This window comes from Crocuta crocuta, unplaced genomic scaffold, assembly GCF_008692635.1.
Source record: "Crocuta crocuta isolate KB4526 unplaced genomic scaffold, BGI_CrCroc_1.0 scaffold397, whole genome shotgun sequence".
Classification (NCBI taxonomy): Eukaryota; Metazoa; Chordata; class Mammalia; order Carnivora; family Hyaenidae; genus Crocuta; species Crocuta crocuta.
This window is the reverse complement of record NW_027527387.1, coordinates 284,308-306,401: the sequence shown is the minus strand read 5'-3', so window position 1 is coordinate 306,401 and position 22,094 is coordinate 284,308. Positions and strand designations below refer to the sequence as shown.

General features: G+C 34.6%; 1 protein-coding gene across 1 annotated transcript in view; it reads left to right on the top strand.

Annotated features, from left to right (window-relative positions):
* The window catches only part of SAMTOR (S-adenosylmethionine sensor upstream of mTORC1), a 136,729-nt gene that overhangs the window by 68,875 nt on the left and 45,760 nt on the right, over positions 1-22,094 (top strand). The window contains exon 4 of the mRNA XM_077752216.1: positions 11,763-11,933. Within this exon, the coding sequence (XP_077608342.1) occupies positions 11,763-11,933 (171 nt within the window). The remainder of the gene's footprint in view (positions 1-11,762; positions 11,934-22,094) is intronic.

Below are 22,094 nucleotides of genomic sequence, written 5' to 3'. Positions count from 1 at the left end.
AAAGATGTAGGGCCACCTGGATGGCTCAGTCAGACATCCGACGCTTGATTTCTACTCAGGTCAGGATCTCACTGTTCATGAGATTGAGACCTGCATGTGGACCCTGCCTGGGATGTTCTCTCTCCTCTCTCTCTGCTCCTCACCCTTGTGTGCACTCTCACTCTCTCAAATGAACTTAAAAAATACTTATAGTAATTATTATAAAGTCCTTGTCTGTTTATTCCAATATATGGTTTATCTAGATCTGTTTCTTTTGGCTGTTTTTTCTTTTGATTATGGATCTTTTTTTTTTTCTGCTTCATTATATGTCTGGTAATTTTTAAAAATATATACTAGCATTGTGTTTAGAAGAAACTGACATAAAAACTAGTTTTCCCTAGAGAGGGCATGCTTTTGTTTTGTTTTTTCCCTCTGACAGGCTGCTAGGATGAAAGACGGAGCACTTTGATACATCAGGGGTTTAACTGAGTTGAATCTGGATTACATAGTTGCATTTCACCTCTGGCTTCAAATGCTTTGAGGGTGAGTCCTGTTTTATGTATATTACAGGCACATTCCTCTAGCAAGACTCTGAGACCTAAGTCCACAGAAGACTGCAAAGAATTTTCTCTGCTTTTAGTCGCACCCCAAGCCTCTAGTACTGCCCCTGCTTTTTTCATATTTGAAAATCAAGACCTGTGGGGGGTGGGAGTGGGGGGTGCAGGAGTAAAACAGGGAGAACAATCTTCGCATTTGGGTTTCTTAAAGATTCCAGTCTGTCACACCATTCTAAGCAACCATTAAAAGCTCTGCTGGTTTCCCTTTAATCAAACAAAATCCTTCTACCTGGAATACACTATCCTTTGCTGTCCATATACTTTTTCAGCAAATGTACAAAGTACATTTTAATGTTTAATTTTAATGTTTTTTAGAGTATATAGTTATTTTCCCCCCTAGCTACAGCATAATCCGGGGCCCATTGTGATTTTCTGTATCCTAATCCAAAACTAGTTTTATGTCCTGTATTTTGGATTTATTTGAGTGTTTTCTCATGAAGCCATTTAACTACTTTTCCAGTCTTCTTTATTTCTTATAAACTGAAAAGTGAATCTAAAGTGTTGATTCAGGTAACGTTATTTTTGCCAAAATATCTGGTAGGTGAAACTGCACACTTACTGCATTACATTAGCAGGTTCTTATTTTCAAGTTACCTACTAAATTTTGCCATTTGGTTAAGGTGATCCTTCCATTCTAAACTTATATTTTCCCTTTGCAATTAGCAAGTAATGTGTATAGGGACATTTTGGCTTGTGGATCAATCCTATATCCTGATAGTCTTTCAGCTAACAGGTTTACTTCTGTTAATTAAATAAACTATTTCATTTGGGATTGCAGAATGATTTAAAAAAAATTTTAATGTTTATTTTTGATTGAGAAAGAGAGAGCATGCGAGTGAGGGAGGGAGAGGGAGAAAGTGAGACACAGAATCTGAAGCAGACTCCAGGCTTTGAGCTATTAACCCATAGCCTGATGGGGAGCTTGAACCCCCAAACTACGAGATGATGACCTGAGCCAAAGTCAGTCAGTTAACTGACTGAGCCACCCAGGTACCCCGCAGAATGATTTTTTAAATTGTATCATTCTTTGTGTTTATTAGCTTCTGTAAATAAAAGCTTTTCTTTATGAACAGGGGATGAGTACATGTTCTCCAGGAAGGTTGGGTAAAAATAAACATATGTATACCTAATTCTTTCTGTTTAATCAGCACTTCTTACAATAAAGGAATTGGTGTAGTAATTCCAATTGTGATAAGTAAGTTTTTTTGGTTTTGGGGTTTTTATATCACAATAGCCTCTTGCATTGTTATTTATTCACTCTTTCCATCAGCTTTTATGTTTTCTTTTGAGGGGGCAGGATGTTCAAATTATTCCATGTTCCATATATAGCTGGTGGGAGCCCCTTCAAAGCTGGCTTCTGTGTTCTGACATCACCTTTGAATACTCTCTTATTATCTAGTACAAAATAAGCCTTTAGTTTTGCTACCCAAGACTTAGAATCAAACTATTTCTTCACAGGGCCTCAGTTTCTTTTAGTGAGAAATGGTATTTAGAAATTAAATTAAGATCTGGGCACTAGATGTGCTGCTGAAGGACTGAGTTCTGAATAACATTAATACATTTGCTTTGTCCTAGAGTTCACATGAAATAGTTTGAAAATTACAGTGTCAGTTTTACTTCTAACAGTAAACTGACTGGATGAAGTTTAAAGTATCTTTGTAGTTTTGTCTTTAGAAAGTAACCCACTAAGGGTCCGAATACTGTACCTAAAAGTTACTTGAAATAGTTCTTTGTATATGGTTATGTTCACTTTCAGTTTTATGGGTTCCCCCCATTTTAATTTGTGAGAATATAAAACATTTACATGGTTCAAAACTCAAAACTTTATAAAAAGGTGTATTCAGAAAGGTTCCCTTACAATTTCTTACGTTCATTTCTTGTTTTAATCCTATCTTTTTTTGTTTTGTTTTGTTTTTGTTTTTGTTTTGCAGAATTAACTAAATTCACATAACACACACACATCCTCCCATTACCTGTATTCAAGTGGGATATGTTATATGCGGTTTTATACCTTTTTTTTTAACCTAATATATCATGGAGATCACTATTATATTGTATTGGTCAGGTTTCTTCACAGAATGGGCTCCTCTGTTTATGGAGGGTGATAAATCCTAAGATCTGCAGGATGAGTTGACATGCTAGAGACACAGGAGAACCAGTGGCAGGCTTGAGGCCTCGCAACAGCTGATGTTTTAGTTTGAGTCTGAAGGCAAGAAAAATTCAGTGTTCCTGTTCAAAGATAGTCAAGCAGGAGGAGAGTCTTTCATACTCTGGGGAGGAGGGTCAGCCTTTTTGTTCTTCAAGTGATTGGATGAGGCCCACCCCTGTTATGAAGGACAGTCTGCGTTACCCAGTTTACTAATTTAAATGTTACTCTCATTCAAAACCAACCTCACAGAGGGGTGCCTGTGTGGCTCAGTTGGTTAAGCGGCCACCGACTTGGGCTCAGGTCATTATCTCACAGTTTGTGCATTCAAGCCCCGTGTCAGGCTCTGTGCTGACAGAGCTCAGAGCCTGGAGCCTGCTTTGGATTTTGTATCTCCCTCTATCTCTGACCCTCTCCTGCTCTGATCCTCTCTCTCTCTCAGAAATAAACAAACAAACAAACAAACAAAAACCATCCTCACAGAATCACTCAGAATGTTTGACCAGATATCTAGGTACCCCTTGGCCCAGTCAAGTTGACTACATAAATTGACCAGTCCCAAGTCTATAGATATCATCTTCATTTTTGTAAGTTATTTACAAGTTTTTCCTGTTACAAGTAGTGCTGTAATGGATAACCTAGTGCATATTCATTTTGCATATTTGGCATTGTATCTTTGTAGATTCCTGGATGTGGAATTGTAGGGTAGAAGAGTAAATCTACATGTGATTTTGTTAGATATTGTCAAATCACCCTCTGTAGAGGTTTTATCATTTTGGAGTTCCCTCAGCAAAAAAAAAACAAGAATAACTGTCTCTTCACAATCTCCTGTACTTTTGAAGTTTTGCCAGTTTGATAGGTGGGAACTGATATCTCCATGTGGTTTTAATTTGTTTCTCCTGTGAGTGAAGTTGAGTATGTTTTTTTATATTTAAAAATTATTTGCCCCTCTTTTTGTGAACTATGTTCATAGTTTTGACACTTTTTCTATTGGTTTTTGGTCTCTTTTATCTTGATTTTTTCATAGATTTTTATATGATTTACAGATATGTGCCCTTTGTCTTTGACTGTTAATACCTTTTGCCATGCAGGTTTTTGTTTTGCCATGTAGAAGTATTTGTTTTTACATAATCAGATATGTATCTCTCTTATTGCTTCTAGATTTCACTTGTCTTAGAAAAGCTTTCCTGATTCCCAGACTGTAAGAATTCCTAATAGTAATTCACTCACTAGTGTTCTTTTAGTATTTGAATGATACCATTTTTTACATTTAGATCTCTAACCTATTTGGAATTCAGTCTGGTGTTTGTTGGGAAGTATAGATCTAACTTTTCCCCCCAAATAATTACCCATTTCTCCAACATTATTTATGAAAAGGACCACCTTTTCTACAGTGATTTGGCATGACACTTATATGCCAAGTTGGCCAGCTATATGCTATAGTTGATTCTGTTTTAGGACTTTGTTATGTTTCATTGTCTATATCATTTAATCCATGTTATTCTGTAACATCTCCCTGCGCCACCACCACTCTTCTTTCTTGGAGTTTCTTGGTTCTTTCCTTTTTTTTTCTTTTCCATATGTACTTTAGAACCAACTGGTCTAAGTAAATTTGTAAAAGTTTGTATTTGTATTGGGATTTCATTAAATTTTTTAATAACTGGAGAAAACAGACATCTTTGTAATGTTGAATCATCATGCCCATGAAAAAGGTATATATTTTTGTTTGTTGCAGTCTGCTTTTGAGTTGTTCAGTAGTGTTTTAAGGTTTTCTGAATACTGGTTTTCTGAATATATGTATTTCTTATTACATTTATTCCTAGGTATTTTATCATCTTGTTGATGTAAATGTGATCTTCCTTCCTGTTATATATTCAGATAGGCTATTGTTTATATATACACATATATATGTGGAGGCTTTTGATTTTTGTATTTTTATATCTCTTACTGTTGATATTGGTTTATGATTGATTCTTTTGGGTTGTCTAGAGAAACTCATCTGTGAGTATACATTTTTCTTTCTCTCCAATTTCTTATTGCTTTTTGGGGTTTGTTTTTTCCTGTTTTTGGCTAATACTTTTTCTCTTATCTGCTACATAGCTGTGCCTTATTCATTTAGCGCTGTGTGCATTGTGTCCCCATTATAAACGTTGCTGGCTTTTTGGCTAATATATATGTATAATTTTACTTTTAAGAAGTGTTCACCTATTCCTATTTTAATGAGGTTTTTTTTTTGTTTTATTTTTATTTTTTTTCGGAATAGATGTTGAATTTTATTGAATATCCTTTCAGCATCTGTGGAATGTATATGAGTTTCCTCTTTAAATATATGAATATATATATATGAATATATTAATGCATTTAAATTTCCAGGTGAAAGGGATATTTTGTTTTATTCTGTTATATTTTTATTGTGTTGTAATGGGATGTTTTTGTCTGTTTTTCTGTGGCTCTTACTGTGGTTTTCTTCCTGACATAGTACATGTATATGGTAGTTTTTGTGAATATTCCATGTGCACTTGAAAAGAAGTTACACTCTCTTTAGAGATCAAAGTTTGTCATGTAGATAAGATAAACCTTATTATACTCTTTGGAGCTTCTCTAACCTTACCTAATATTCATTCACTTGATTGAGTCATGTATTAAAGTTCTCTATTGTTAGTTGTGTCTGTTTCTCCATGAATCTCATGGAGTTTCTGCTTTGTGAAGATGGCTACTATGATAAATGGCATGTAAATACTCTTAACTGTTACATCTTTGGAAATTGTGGCCTTTAGCATTATAAAGTTTTCCTTTTGTATTCATTTAATGTTTTTCATTCATTACTGTAACCAGTCTCTTCATCAGTGTTTCTCAGCCATCTCATGGATGAACTTCATCTTCCAGTAAATGCTTTAGAACCAGCTTACAACTCTGATGTTCCCTAAGTTCTTACATACCAAAAGCTGCTTTTCTGTAGTTTTGTTACAAAATGTACAGCTTGGCTGGAAAAAAATCCTTGACTCACTCTTTCTTTCCTTCAACTTCTGAAAAAAAGTCCCCGTATTTTAGTCTTATTTTGTATCTTCTTTCCATTTTCTACACCCCCCCCCTCCCCCTGAGCCCCTACTTTGCCCTTCGCTCTCTACTGAATCATTTGGTAGTTGCAGAAATCACAAGACTCTCATTCCTGAATATTTCAAAGAGTATCATTGCAGTTAGTTGAGGCAAATTCTTTAGCTTTCTCTTGATTTCAAGTTTTTATTTAAATTCTAGTTGGTTAACATATAGCATAATATTAGTTTCAGTAGTAGAATTTACTGATTGATCACTTACATCACAGTGCTCATCACAACTGTCCTGCTTAGTGCCTATAACCCATTTAACCCATTCCCCGGCTCCCCTCCCCTCCAGCCCACAGTTCTCTGTAGTTAAGTGAAACAAGCCAGTCAGAGAAAGACAAATACCATATGATTTGACTAATGTGAAATCTCTCTCTCTTTTTTGTCTTTTATGATACAGACATCTTATAAAGGTTTATAGACTCTCAAATTGGGTTTGTCTGGTTATTTCTTTCTCATTTGATTTAAGTGAAGCATATTAGCAAGAATATTACTTAGGAGATACTGTGTCCTTCTCAGTGTATTACATCAGGAGATACATTATAACTGTTCTGAGCTGGGGTTTTTTTTCCCCCCTTTCAAGTAGATTTATTTTTTGGTGCAGTTTTAGGTTCACAGCAGTATTGAGCAGAAAGTACAGTTCACATAAACACCCTGCCCACACACATGCACAGTCTCCTGCCTATCAACATCCACCCAGAATGGTACATGATAATTGTAGTTGATGAACTTCTTTGACACATCATTATCATCCAAAGTCCATAGTTTACATTAGGATTCGTTTTTGGTAGGGGCGCCTGGGTGGCTTAGTCGGTTAAGCGTCCGACTTTCGCTTAGGTCATGATCTCGCTGTTTGTGGGTTCGAGCCCCGCGTCAGGCTCTGTGCTGACTGCCAGCTCAGAGCCTGGGGCCTATTTCAGAGTCTGTGTCTTCCTCTCTCTCTGACCCTCCCCTGTTCACGCTGTCTCTCTCTCTCTCTCTCTCCTAGAAATAAATAAAAATATTTTAAAAAAAAGGATTCGTTTTTGGTGTTATGCTTTCTATGGGTTTTGACAAATGTATAATGATAAATATTCACCATTATAGTAGCATGCAGATAGTTTCATTGCCCTAAAAATCCTCTGCTTTACCTGCACATCCCTTCTTACACTGTCCATGGACTTTTTTACTCTTTCCATAGTTTTGCCTTTTCTAGAGTGTCATAGAGTTGGAATCATAGTATATAACCTTTTTAGATTGATATCTTTCACTTAATAGGCATTTACCACAATTTTTTTCTTTATCATCTGCTGAAGAACATCTTAATTGCTTCCAAGTTTTGGCAGTTATGAATAAAACTGCTTGTAAGCATCCATATGCAGGTTTTGTGTGGAAGTGAGTTTTCATTTTTTTTTTCATTTTTCACCAAGGAGTGTGATTGCTGGATTGTATGGTAAAAATATGGTTAGTTGTATAAGAAACTGGCAAATTGTCTCCAAAGTGATTTTATCATTTTGTATTCCCATCAGCAATGAATGAAAGTTCTTGTTGCCCCACATGTTCACCAGCAGTTGGTGGTGTTGATGTTCAGGATTTTGGCCATATTATTAGTGTGTGGTAGTGTCGAGTTGCTATTTTAATTTGCATTTCCCTCATGATACATAACCTGGAGCTTATTTCATAAGCTTATTTGCTGTCTGTATATCTTCTTTGGTGAGTTATCTATTTAGTTCTTTTGCCCGTTTTTAAATTGGGTTGTTTATTTTCCTATTATTAAGTCTTTAGAATTCTTTGTATATTTCAGATAACAGTTAATTTCATCAGATATGTCTTTTGCAAATAGTTCTCCCAGTCTGTGTCTTGTCTTCTCATTCTCTTCTCATTCTCTCCCATTCTCTCCCATTCTCTTTTGCAGAGCAGTTTTTCATTTTAAGTCCAGCTACTCAATTCTTTCTTTGATGAATCTTGACTTTGGTGTTATATCCAAAATGTCATTGCCAAGCCCAAGGTCACCTAGCTTTTCTCCTAGGACGTTTGTAAAACTCTCTTAGCGCTTTATAGTTTTGTGTTTTACATTTATATCTATGATCCATTTTGACTTAATTATTGTGAAAGGTGTAATGTCTGTTTAGGTTCATACTCTATTGTATTGCCATTGCTCTCTTACTGAAAATCAGTTGAGTATATCTGTGTGGGTCTATTGGTGGACTCTTTTGTTCCATGTATCTAGTTGTCTATTCCATCACCAACACCACACTGTTCTGATCACTAAATAAAGTAAGCCAGATAGTGGTCAGTCCTCCAGTTTTGTTCTTCAGTACTGTGTTAGCTATTCTGGGTCTTTTGCTTCTCCATATAAACTTTAGAATTAGTTTGTTGGGGCGCCTGGATGGCTCAGTCGGTTAAGCGTCTGGCTTCAGCTCAGGTCATGATCTCACGGTTCGTGGGTTCGAGCCTTGCATCGGGCTCTGTGCTGACAACCTGGAGCCTGCTTCAGATTCTGGTCTCCCTCTCTCTCTGACCCTCCCCTGCTCACGCTGTCTCTCTCTCTCAGAAATAAACATTAAAAAAAAAAGAAAAAAAAAAGAATTAGTTTGTTGGTCTCCACAAAATTATTTGCCTTAATTTTGATTGGAATTGTATTGACTCTATGGATCAATATGGGAAGAACTGACATTATGACAGTGTTGCATCTTCCTATCCATTTTCATGGAATATCTCTCCATTATTCATTCCTTTTTGTTCTCAGCTTTTTTATTTCAAATTTGAAATGTTCTTTCATATCTACAGTTGCTTAATTATATATAATTAATATTGAAATGTTACACAGTTCTTTTTTATGGCTGTTTTTGATTCTGTGTTTTTGAGAATTTTCATCTACTGGTTTTAATTAGTTTTTCCCTTCTAATAGAACTTTGTTTGGTTTCTGTGTACATTGAGCATTTATCTCGTGGGTTTTTATATTATGTTGGAGTGACTGTCAGGGTTTGGGTGGCTTACTTTATTCTTTAATTCTGAAGAACTTTGTTTGATTACTACAAATACAAAAGTAAAGTTCCTTTAATATATATTTTCCTCTTTTGGTCTGACTTAACATTTTTTAATACATAGTTTTAGACTATAACACCTCAGTAGGCTCCTTATCCTCAATTGCTTAATTTTTTCCTTTTATCACCAAGCCTTCAGAGATACCTCCATTTTTTCAAAGTACATCCTTTCTCCCCCAGAAGCAGTATCTTCTCAAGGCTCTCCTTTTTGGTGACATTTACTTTTTATATATGTTCTTATTTATGTGTCCTTTTAACTATCCAGTGGCTAATGCTGTGGTTCACAATATCCCAAATCTTATTTATTATTAAGATTCCCCCGCTAAGAGTTGGACCCCCCTCTTGGGTGGTATGAATTAGCTACTTCTAAAACACCACCATATCTTACCCTCTTTTGTAGAATCCTCATTTGACTCTGTACTTTGGGAGCTCCAAAGCCAATTCAGTTGGCCTCTGATTTTTATTTTCCCAATTACATGTAGAATGAAGTGCCATTCTGGCTCCTAACGATGCCTATACTATAGGCATGAACTGTATGGGCTTTAATTTGTCTCCTGAATGATCTTTATATTCTTTGGAAGGCTTATAGGAAGATTGGAATTTAGATGGCTGCTATTCTATGAATAAAACCTTGAATTCTAGCTCTTTAAGTATTTTGCTGCCAATTTTCTAGATAACTATGTTGTTGAACCATATAAAATTGCAGTTTTTGTAATTCAAGAATTCTTAAATATCCAGAATTGTATATGGTGCTACCTAAAAGAAAGGTAGGCAAGTGCTTTATTCTAGTGTTTCATGCCTTAGTGCAATGTTATATTGTAGAAGCATTATTTTTAGTATTGATTCCAAAGTTATAAAGGCTACATTTTTTATCAGCTCTACTGAGGTTTAATTTGTATACAATAAAAGGCACCATTTTAGTGTACAATTCAGTGGATATAGACAGTTGTTTACACTTCTATAACCACCACCATTGTCAAGATACAGAATATTTCCATCACTCTAAAAAGCTCCACTGTACACTTTCGCAATTAGCCCCACCCCAGGAAATCACTAAACTGATGTCATTAGATTAGATTTCTAAATACCACATCTTTAAATTGCCCTTGGAGTCTTGCGGGATCTGAGGCTTGCTTATCACTCCAGTGTCACCTAGCTACCTTTCCCCACTATATTTGTGTTGGCCTCAGGGCCTTTTTACTTGTAAGTCCATCCATCCGTTTTCTTTTTGGCACTTTACATTTCACATATCTTGGATGGATGTCCATCTCTGCAGGATCTTGCTGTTTTTATCTTCTGTGCTTTGCTCATGCTATTCTGCCAGGAAAGCACTCTCCCAAACTAGCATTCTTCCTTGGTTATTCTTACTCATATTTCTAAAGTGAGCATGTATTACTAACTCTAGATTGGGTTATCAGTTGTATATCATCTTTATCCACTGTATTTCCTTTATTATTGTGTAATTGTTTGTCTTTTTCACTAGTTTGAGCTTCTTGAGGGCAGCAATCCCTTCTCCAATTTGTTTTCTCATCACAGATGTGCCAGGCACATGGGGCTCTATATTCTTAATACTTAATAAATATTTAATTTATGATAAATGGGTTTCAACTCCTATCTATAAGAACTAAAACTAAATCTACATAGGAAAATTAAAGAAGTCTTTTTTTTTTAAGAAGTCTTAATAGTAGTTACTAAGAAAAAGTGAAATTGAACTAATAGCATATAAGTATGAGGAGAGATGACATTGTTCCCTTAGATCATAGTTCTACTTGCAGAAACCAGTCTTAAATTAATGCTTCAATTTTTCTCTTGCCATATGTTTCTGGAAATTCACCAAGCAGTGTCTATAGAGAAAAATAGTTTAGCTTTGTTCAAAGTATGAGCTATATGTACTAATAATGTGTTGTAAGAATCTAAAAAAAAAAATTGTTTAGATTCCCTTCTCCTTCAAGTAGCTTTGGTAATTATATCATTTCTTGTTTTCACGCATAAGCTATCACATTGTAAGCTCAAGGGCCAGTGCTGGGTCTCCTTAGCCTTTCTTTACCTTAAGATTCCTGGCTTTAAAAGCTAATAAATATTTGAGTTGATTCTATGGTTTATGTTTGTTTTTCCTATTGTATACCCAGGCATGGTGCCCTACTATATTCACTCTAAAATTATATTAGGTTTGAAGAAAATTGTTTATAAGGTTATGTCAGTCATCAGTTTTGGTTCTGGACAGCAACCTGATGTATTATAAAATTAAACATCTTTAAAAAAAATCTGCATTTTAATACTGTAAGAATTCAAAAAGGAATGGTCTCTTGATGGATAAGAATAATTTCCAGGTGTTACAAAAACCACCTTAATATTCAAACTTTTGTTCTGTAAATGTTTACCTGTATGATACAGTACCATTTTTACCTGAACTAGATTTTTATTCCCTTCTCTCAGAGCAAATAAGAATATTAATGATTCTTAACATGTTGACATCCTTACTTAGGTTTCATAAACCAGGACGGATCTAAGAAACAACTTTTGGGGTATCTGTCTACTACCAGCAAACCTGGCTCAGAATTAACTGTAACAACTGTTCTTTTTGTATGCTGTCCCTGAATAGCAGACTTATCTAAGAGTTTCTAGAGAAACTTCTGTTTTAAGAATACAGTTAAGCAAACATATAGGCACATTTGTACCCCTGAAAACATACTCTTTATTTATAAAATATAATCTGTGAATATGCTGTATTATATGTGCAGTGTTACAAGGGCTCAAACTTTATGTGACATTTTCAGAGTAGGAATTTGTAATTGAAAGTTTCCTGTTTTGATTAATAAAGGGCTAATGTTTTCCCATTTTGTTTTCTATTCCTACCTAGTATTTTACAGTATAACTTCATTTTGCTTTGTAGTGTATGCAGAGAGTACTTCCAAAATGGTGGAAAGAGAAAAGCACTTGAAAAGGATGAAAAAAGAGCTATACTCGCCACTAAGACCACTCCAGCCTTAAGTACACACGAGTCTTCTAAACTTGAAGGTCATTTAACCAACCTCAGCTTTACAAACCCTGAATTTATAACTGAGTAAGTAGTTTTTCTATTTCAATTATTAACATCATCCTGGATAACTCTATTAATAATGTAAAGTAGCGTAACGATACAATAAGTAGTAAGCCATTTGCTTGCTCCCTTGATAATAGATTAGGCTGAAAAATGCAGATTTATAATATTACTAGATAGAAAACTAGCATAAATTTTAAGGGATATCAGGAAATCTAATGGTTCTATAGCAAATTGTGTTCAGGAAAAATAAGAATAGTTTCTTAAATGTCATAATAATTATGGTAATACAAGAATCAAAATAGCAAAATCCATTTTAAACTGTGTTTAATTTAAAGTGGCTATCTACTAACTGAAAAATCACAATGGAAGATTATTAATGGAGCCAGTTGCCATTATTTTGTTGTTGATATGAAAATTTGCCTACCGGTAGTATATGTATGCATAGGCATAAATTTTATTTAATAAATACATGAATTTTTTTCCAGTTTAACTGAGCTATAATATAACATTGTATAAGCTTAAGGTGTATAACGTTGTATAAGCTTAAAGTATATAACATGATTTGATTTATGTAAATATTTTGGAATGATTACAAGTTTGGTTAACATCCACCACCTCACAGTTATAATTTTTTTTCATGTGATGAGAACTTTTAAGATTCATTCTCTTAGCAACTTTGAATTATATAGTACAGTATTGTTAACTATAATCATCATGTTGGAGACGCCTGGGTGGCTCAGTTGGTTAAATGTCCGATTTCAGCTCAGGTCATGATCTCATGATTCACGAGTTTGAGCCCCACGTCAGGCTTTGTGCTAACATCTTAGAGCCTGGAGCCTGCTTCTGTGTGTGTGTCTCTCTCTCCCTGTCCCTCCTCTGCCTGTACTCTATCTCTCTCTCAAAATAAATAAAACATTTAAAAAAAAATTTTTTTTAAATCATCATGTTGTACCTTACATCCCCTTAACTTGTAACTGGAAGTTTGTATCTTTCACTCGGTTTCTCTATCCCACCCCCTGCCGCCATTTCTGACTACCACAATCATGTCTCTGTTTCTGTGGGTTTGGTTTTTCTTAGATTCCACATATAAATCAGATCATAAAAGTATCTGTCTTTCTCTCTCTCACTTATTTCACTTAGCAAAATGGCCTCAAGCTCCATCCATGTTATAACAAATGACAGGATTTCATTCTTTTTTATGGCTTAACAGTATTTCACTATATATGTATGTGTACATATGTGTATGTGTGTGCATATATATATATACATACACAGACACAGGCACACATATACATAAGTATTATAATCCAATTATTAAAATTGTTTATACACTTTAGTACCAGAACAGATTTGTAGTATCAAGTAATACTTTATTAATCTCTTGAAAATGCTGAACTTGAATAATTCTAGAAACAATCTTGATAGACACCGAAAGCTAACCATGAAAATAAAATTAAATCAACCTTTTAGCCATTTAAATTTGTAGTAGATATCGAACATAGCATTACCTCTGATTACTTTGATTTTACATAATGTTGAAAATACATAAGCAATTTTATTTAAAATTTAACATACTTTTGATTAGTTCAGCAGGAAAGGATGAGGCATCTTTACTTCTTTTCAAAGGTTACAATAAAGCTTACAAAGCATAGTGACTTACTAAACATCCTGTAACTCAGATGTTGTTATGAACATTCTTGAATATTTTTAAATGATGACATTGTAAAAAATATATATAGTTATACTGCTATCAAAGATAGGTACATTTGGAACATATCGGTCCTAGAATTTCTGTGTGGTTCTCCTTTTTTATTTATTAAGTAGGCTCCATACCCAACATAGGACTTGACTCGTGACCCTGAGAATCCTCATGACCCTGAGATTAAGAGTTGAATGTTTTACTGCCCAAACTACCCAGGGTCCCCACTGTATGTTTCTTTTCTATAGTCTCTATTTTACTATTGAGATTATCCTATTTGTTTAGTCATTGTCATTGTATTTTCCTTGAATTCTTCTAACATCCTTTCTTTTAATTCTTGCAACATTTTTGTAATAGCTAATTTGAAGACTTTGTTCCAACATTTGAGCTCACTCAGAGTCATTTTTCTTTAATGCTGTTTTTCTTGAGTATGAACACACTTTCTTGTTTGTCTTTGTATATCTCATCATTTTTTTTGTTAAAAACACCCAGTATATTTTTGATAATATATTGTGGAAACTCTTGGTTTGGATTTTCCCCCAAGGAGGGGGCAGTGGTAGTGGTGGTTTTTTACTAATTTGCCTGGGCTGAATCCGTGGGACCCGCCTTCCTTGCAGTTTGCATAGTATTTTTATTTTTGTTTTATTTTAGGCTGGTTTCCTAGAGTCTGTCTTCATAGCTTAGTGATCAGTGATAGCACTGGTTATATACTCCAGCGCCTCAAGCCAGTTAGGTCTTCTCTACTGTTTGCCAGTGGATGTGTGTTGATTGGGGAGTGCTGTTAACACTTAGGCAGTTTTCAAGTGTGCCTCACCATTTGTTTTCCATCAGACCCCCTTGGGTCTCCTGTGCATGTTCACTTAGCCTCCAGGGCAGTCAAGACTATGTGGAGACCTTACCTATCACCTCTGTGCCATTCTCATTTCCAGGATTTTTCAGGTTAAATTTCTGACTAGTTCTTCAGTCTGTAGCTCAGCCTAACTGAAACTGCAACCTGTGGCTAGCATAGCTGCTGACTTTCTGTTTTCTACTTTTACTGACAGTGCTCTGTGTGGGTTTTTTACCCTTTGTTCCAAATCAAGTTAGCTCCTTCCAGCAGTGAAGCTGCTGCTTTTCACAACCAGCCTAGTTCTTAAAGAACTTTCATACCAGCTGAGCAAAGGGGGTGGGTGAGAAGAGTGGCTTCAGGCAAGGGCACCACTAGGATTAGTTGGTTCTAGTGAATAAACATTCCCCAACTTGTTTACCTTCGTTTGAGTCCCAAAATGGCTGTTTTTGATGATTATGTCCAGTTTTATAGCTGTTTCTTGAGGAGTAGATTTGCCAACTCTACCCTGCCAAGTCCAGAAATTCCTGTCTCTGGTTTAGTTTTAAAGGAGAAAAATTAGTTTGGTTTTAAGCATTTAAAAGAAAGTATCCAAATATGATTGTTACAGGTCAGGATTTACTTAGTATTGATATTAAACATTGAAATGAGTTAACTAGTATGGCTAGGCTTAGACTTTCTTTATTCTAAAAACTCAGAACTCTGTTATATACCATCTGGCCCCAATATGTGTATGTAGACATTACTTCTCTTGCTTCTCCTACTGTTTTTGCAGCCTTTATTCTAGTCATATGGAACTGTTTAAATTCCCCTGGTGGTACATGCTTCGTCTCACTTTCTGGTTGCAAGTACAACATATCCTCTTTCTGATACACTATTGCCCTATTATATTAGGCTATATTTGAAGCATCTCCCCTTCCAGAATGTAAATCGAACTTCCCAGAATTGATACTCTTTGGTACTAATATTAAACCTTCTTTATAAATAACTCTATTAAAGTACTTATTATATTAAAATCCCTATTGAATATTTTTCTGACTACAAATGAAATAAGATCACAGTGTAAAAAATTTGCATGTAGTGAATGTTATAGATGGAGAAAGACTATTGCTCAGTCCGTTACATTTAGGCACATTTCTCTCCAGTCTTTTAATAGGCATTGTTTTTTACACAATAGAGACCATGTAGTATAAAGAATTTTGCCAACTGCTCTTCCCATGCTATTAAAACACTCACTCTGCATTATGTTTCAGCACAAAAATCTACCACTGTATATGTCTAAATATAAAGTGATTCTGAATACAAAATAATACTCCTTTTTCTCAGCGAGAATTATAGTCTCGTCTCATCTCGTCTCGTCTCCTCTCCTCTCTCTTTCTCTCTTTCTTTCTCTCAGACAGGTAGATGAAATAATCAAGTCAAATGTTTATTTATTTATAGTTAATATTATATAGGAAGATACACATTCTTTACCATCCGAATCTATTTGGCTTCTGACTTTGGATAGCAAGTTTAGATAGCAAGGATTATCTTTTTTCCAGTCTCATCTCAAAATATATATTCAAATCATTGTGATTTCTGGTGCAGTTAACAAGGACTCACATTGCAAAAATAACTGGTTTTTGTACTTATATTTCATGAAAACCAAATTTAAAACCAAATGTTTGTTACTGCTAGAGTCACTTTTTAAGTCCTCTGTATCTCAAAACTGACATGTGATACTTTTTAAATCTGTATATAATGTGATTACTGGAAATTTTATCTCAGGTCCCAGTTAACGCCCATTCCTCCTAACGTAGCTATGTCCTCACTCTCTTTTATTTTGTACAAAAATACTTGTGTAATTGATACAAAATAAGTACTTACTTTACTGTCTTTTAAAAGTATTTATATTTTTTGAGAACATTCACCAAATAGACCATATTCTGGGCCATAAATCACCTTACATTTTAAAAGGTAGAAGTGTGTTATTTATCAATGTTTTGGTATTTTCTCAGACTATAGTAGCAGAAAGAGAGCCAGAAAATACCAAAACATTGATAAATAACACACTTCTACTTAGAAATTAGAAAATTTCAAAATAATGAATTAAATGAAAATGCATCTTAGCAATTTTATGGTATGTAGTGAAAGCAGGGCTTGGAGGGAAATTTATAGTATTGAGTACATATATTTTAAAAAAAGATTAAAATCAGTTCTATAAGTTTCTACCTCAGGAAACCAGAAAATCAAGAGCCTAATAGATCCAAAGTAAGCAGAGAAAAAAAATAATAAAAGTTATAGCAGTGAAATTGACAACAGGAAAATGGTTGAGAAAATCTGTGAAACTGAAAGCTGGTTTCTTTGAACATTAGTAAAATTGATAAACCTCAGACCAAGCTAACCAAGAAAAACAAGAAAGAGAAACACAAATTACTAATATTAGAAATGAAAGAACAGCCATCACTACTGATCTCATGGATAGTAAAAGGATAATATTAAGAATACTATGAATAACTTGGGCCCACAGATTTGATACATAGATAAAATGGACCAGTTCCTTGAAAGACACAATCTACCAAATCTCACACAAGGGGAAATAGATAATCAGAATAACTCTGTATGTATTAAAGAAGTTGAATCAATCAATGAAGAGACTTTCAAAACACAAAGCACAGGGCCCAGTTGGTTTCACTGGTGAAACGTACCAAACAGTTAAGGAAGAAACTGATACCAATTCCATGCTGTCCAGAGGATAGAATCATTCATGCTATGAGGGCAGCAGAATGTAGTTTAAGATGCTGAACCAAACTTCCCATTACCCACTCTGAAGTAAAATTGACATGTTCCTGACTGACTGTAAAAACATAATGAAATAATGACTGTGTTATTATCTGTATTGGGGGATAAGTTATGGTTTAGTTAGTTGGCTTGTAATGGAAACAAATCTAAGGCAAGAAGGAAATTGGAGAATTCATCTCGTCTGATGATGTTACTTTTTAGTATGATCTTTATAAGAAAACATCTACCAATTAAAATTATAAAACTGTACTTCTGTATATAATTATGAAATCTGTACTAAATTTTTGCCCCCTCCCCCCAGTAAACAACCAACCTACATTGTATGAAGTCATTTTGAGATAGTTTTTCTCCAATAGTCTTTTATTGGTCAAAGTAAAGAAACTGAGAGGGTTCAATAATAGAGACTTTGTAAGAACTCAGATATAATGCCTTCTTTTTGAAGCCTAATATAGTAGAAAAAAATCTTGCTTTATATACATTATTCTTTTGTTAGACATTTAGGTTGTTTTCTCACAGTCATTTTATCTCAGAATTGAGCATCTCTTTGTGCTTAAATTTTTATGTTCTGGTGATGAATTCCCAGAAGTGAATTGCTGGGTTAAGAGTATAATTGACTTAAGGCACTTGTACATATTGCTGAATGACTTTCCAGAAAATTCATACTGAATCCATTACTTCTGGCAGTGTAGGTGCCCGTGTTGCCAAAACTCATGAGCATGGAATATTTTATTTTTTTAAATTCTCAATAGAGAACGTGATGGAATAAAATGATATCCCATTGTGTTGATATGCATTTCTGAGAGGTACATAAAACACCAGGAAAAGGAAGTTTATAAAATTAAAGAAAGGAAAATCCTATTAAATCAGGAAAATGAAATTCACTCTATGACATTCTAGTATTTGACATGGCAGAAACATGGCACACATGCTGCCATTATACTTTCCAAAATCCATGATAGATGAAGGTAAGTGGATCTTTCCTACAGAGCCTGTACTTGGCCTCAGAATCTTTTTCACACAGCATGTAAAAGTCCATTGCCAACTAGTCGGATGAGAGAAGAAACTGCTCTGCCATTTGTGTCCATTACCCTAACTGTACAAAGGACCGCAGTTTAGACTCTGAGTTTCTTAGCAGCCAGGGCTGTCTGTCTGTAGGACCATGTCTTTGCTTCCTTTTTTGAGAATTACTGTTTATGCCATTTGCTCGCCCAATTAAGTCTGAAGTATTTATCAATTTGTATGATCTCTTTTGAGTACTCAGGATCTTGAGATTTGGTTAGTTATTGGAGTAGGGACTCACATGCTTTATGAGTAGAAGGACAGATGAATGGATGGAAGGAAAGGAAGGAAGAAAGGATATATTTAGAACAGTACAATCACGTTTTTATAATTATCTACTTGGGACTTGGTTAACTGGTGGAAAGGGGGAAGAAAAAGGTAGTGTCATTGAGTGAAAGGAAAGACTATAAAGACTATTAGATGATTGCTACAAAACTAAGAATCTTACTATAGGCCTTATCTCTATTCTGCCTTAGGATGTAAGATACTGGATGTATTCTTAACAGGTTTTTAACAGAGGGAATGTAATACTAAAGAAGACCTAATTAGATATATCAATACCTGTTTGGGGAGTTCAGTTTATCACAATTAAATAGTGGTTTTGTATACCATTTTAATATTCCTTTTTTTTCCCCTTAAGTTTTAGTTAGTTTAGTTTCTACTCAATTTTAGCATTCACTTAATTTATTTTCTTAGGCTTTTTATTTTTAATTTTTTAAAAATGTTTATTTATTTTGAGAAAGAGAGAGGGATGAGAGAGCATCAAAAGCAGGCTCCACACTATGAGCATAGATCCCAACGTGGGGCTCAATCTCACAGACCATGAGATCAAGACCTGAGCCAAAATCAAGAGCTGGATGATTAACCATTGGTGCCACTGAGGTATCCGTGGGATTTTTAATATTGAATGTTATTTTAGTAAGTAAAAGGTTTTATAGTGGTAAAGGAGGAAGTTAGATGTCTTCTAAAAATAATTTCATACATAAATTAAAATAAATTTAAGTGTTTCAGTTGTGGTTTTCAGTAGTGTTTTGCTTTTAGTTTGTGATGTATTACATATTAATCAAAGTATATATATAATTACAAATTTGAACCTAAAAGAAAAATTCATTATTTTACTGAAATGTTAATGGAGTAAAATTACAATTATACATATCAGATCTGGAGTTTAGTAATATTATCAAGATATTAAGTCCCATTTAAAGCCATGTATATTATAGTGTTTTAAAGCTGTTTCTGCAGAAACCATGTGTATTACCAATTCCAAATTATAAAGCTTTCCTCCGTAGATTTTCTTGGTTTAAAATAATGTGTCTTAAAAAAAATGAATAAGCTGACTGCAGATAACCCATGCTTATCAGTTGCTACTTTCTAAAAAGTTAGAAAGATAGTTCCATTCCCAGTTTTAGCACTGGCTCAGAGAATAAACTTGGGAAAATATCTGACAATCCTGAGTCTCCTTCTCTTTATCAAAATAAGACTCTATAATCTTATAGCTGTTTTAAAAAAAAATGGAAGAGCTATGTATAAAAACCCCAAAGCTCTGAGCTTTCAAATAATGATCCAAAGTACTAGATGTTAAGAATGAAAGTAGTGAGAATTATATCAGCTCAAAACATAATTTGGATAATAGTTCAATTGATAAATCATCACGAGAGCACCATGATCTATGATTCTGTAACCTGACTGTATGTAAGGGAAAATGATGACTACGAAATGTTTTCTACCAAAAGAAATTCTATTTGTAGAGATTCTTAAAGTAAACGTGCTTCCTTCCTTACTAAAACATAAAACATTCAAAACAAATTCTTTGTTAACCTTAGTTTATAAGATTCTTAATAGTTCTGTGTACTGTGAGTTCTCAGCTATTAAACATTTAGCATCTAAAACAAGTTTTTATTTTAGTAACTGGAATTGAATCTAATTTGGTCTAATAAAAATATATAAAGCTAATGAGATTTACATGTGAAATTATAGAAAGATAATTTGGGAATTGGAGTTTTCATTTGTTTTAACTAGCAAATTACTATTTTATAATGGATTACCTAAAACCCTTCCTGAAACAAATATCAATGGATGTTACTCATTTTATGAGAGTGTCAGAGGCATGTCTTATAATGGTAATTTGATGGTTATTAACAATCAACTTCTTCCATGTAACTTCTTCTTATCACTCCAGTGTTATCTTTAAAAAAATAAGTCTTCAGGGGGTGCCTGGGTAGTTCAGTAGGCTAAGTGTCTGACTCTTGATTTTGGCTCAGGTCATGATCTCAAGGTTTGTGAGTTCAAGCCCTGCATCAGGCTCTGCGCTGACAACATGGAGCCTGCTTAGTATTCTCTCTCTCTCTCTCTCTCTCTCTCTCTCTCTTTCTCTCAAAATAAATAAACTTGAAAAAAAGTTTTCATCTTCATTCATGTGCTGTGAGAACATGTGCTTTTATCAGTCCATTTACTTGTGCTTTTCTGTTAGCAAGCAATACATTCCCTTTTTCTGCCTGTCTCTTAAGTGCTGGTCCTGGGGCTCTCCACTTTTCACACTTAGCATATCCTCCCATGAAAGCTTAATTTACTCCCATAGCTTTGGTTAACACATGTATGCCAATGGTACCAAATCTGTATCTCTTGTTTCAGATATCTTACCTGAGCTTCATATATCTAGTTGCATACTAGACATCTCTGTATTTGTGCCACTGAGATATCATGATTGAGCTAATTTTCTCCCCTTTCCTGCTCTCTGAACCACCCAAATCTCTTCTCTTCTAGTATTCACTGTTTCATTAAATGTATCTGTATGCCCAAGCCAGAAATTTATTCTTAACTCCTTACCTTCTCTAACTTCCCACTTCCAGTTAGTCACTAAGTCTTACTCTCAGCTCTAAGTTCTCAATATTATGTCAGTCTCTTATCTTTACCTTCATCTCTTAGCAGGGCTATTTTAGTAGTCTACTTTAAGTTTTAATCCAATCCATTCTCCACAGTACAATTTGAGAATTTTTTCTGAAATACGAATCTGATAATACCAACTCTCTTACTTAAAATTTTTCAGTGACTTCCCTTTCCCTTGCCACAAAGTTCAAACTGCTATCATGACAAAAAAAAAAATTCTTGATTGACTTTTATCTCCCTCATTTTTNCGAATCTGATAATACCAACTCTCTTACTTAAAATTTTTCAGTGACTTCCCTTTCCCTTGCCACAAAGTTCAAACTGTTATCATGACAAAAAAAAAAAAATTCTTGATTGACTTTTATCTCCCTCATTTTTCCAGTACTTCTTCTTTTTAACTCTACAACTAAATAATATCAATCTCCCTTTTATTGATGTAGAGCTCCAGCTTCTCCTTCTCTGTTGTTATTCCTTCTGCCTAGAACATTGTCTTACAATCCATCATTCATGCCTATCACCTGAATAATTTACTGTTTATTCTTAGTCTTTTTTTCTTAATTTTTTTAAACATTGGTTTTTTTTTTTTTTGAGAGACAGATACAGAGCACAAGCGGGAGAGGCAGAGAGAGGGACACGGACACACACACACACACACAGATTCGAAAGCAGGTTTCAGGCTCTGAGCTGTCAGCACAGAGCCTGACATGGTGCTCAGTCTCACAAACCGTGAGATCATGACCTGAACCAAAGTTGGACACTTAACCTACTGAACCACCCAGGCACCCCTTTATCTTAAACATTCAGCTTTCAATCTTAAACATTCAGCTTTCTCAGGAAGAACTTCGTTTACTCCTAGACTGACTTGGTATCATCAATAAAGCCACATACTCCTCTAATACAGCAGGTCTGAAAGTATGGTCCATGGGTTCCT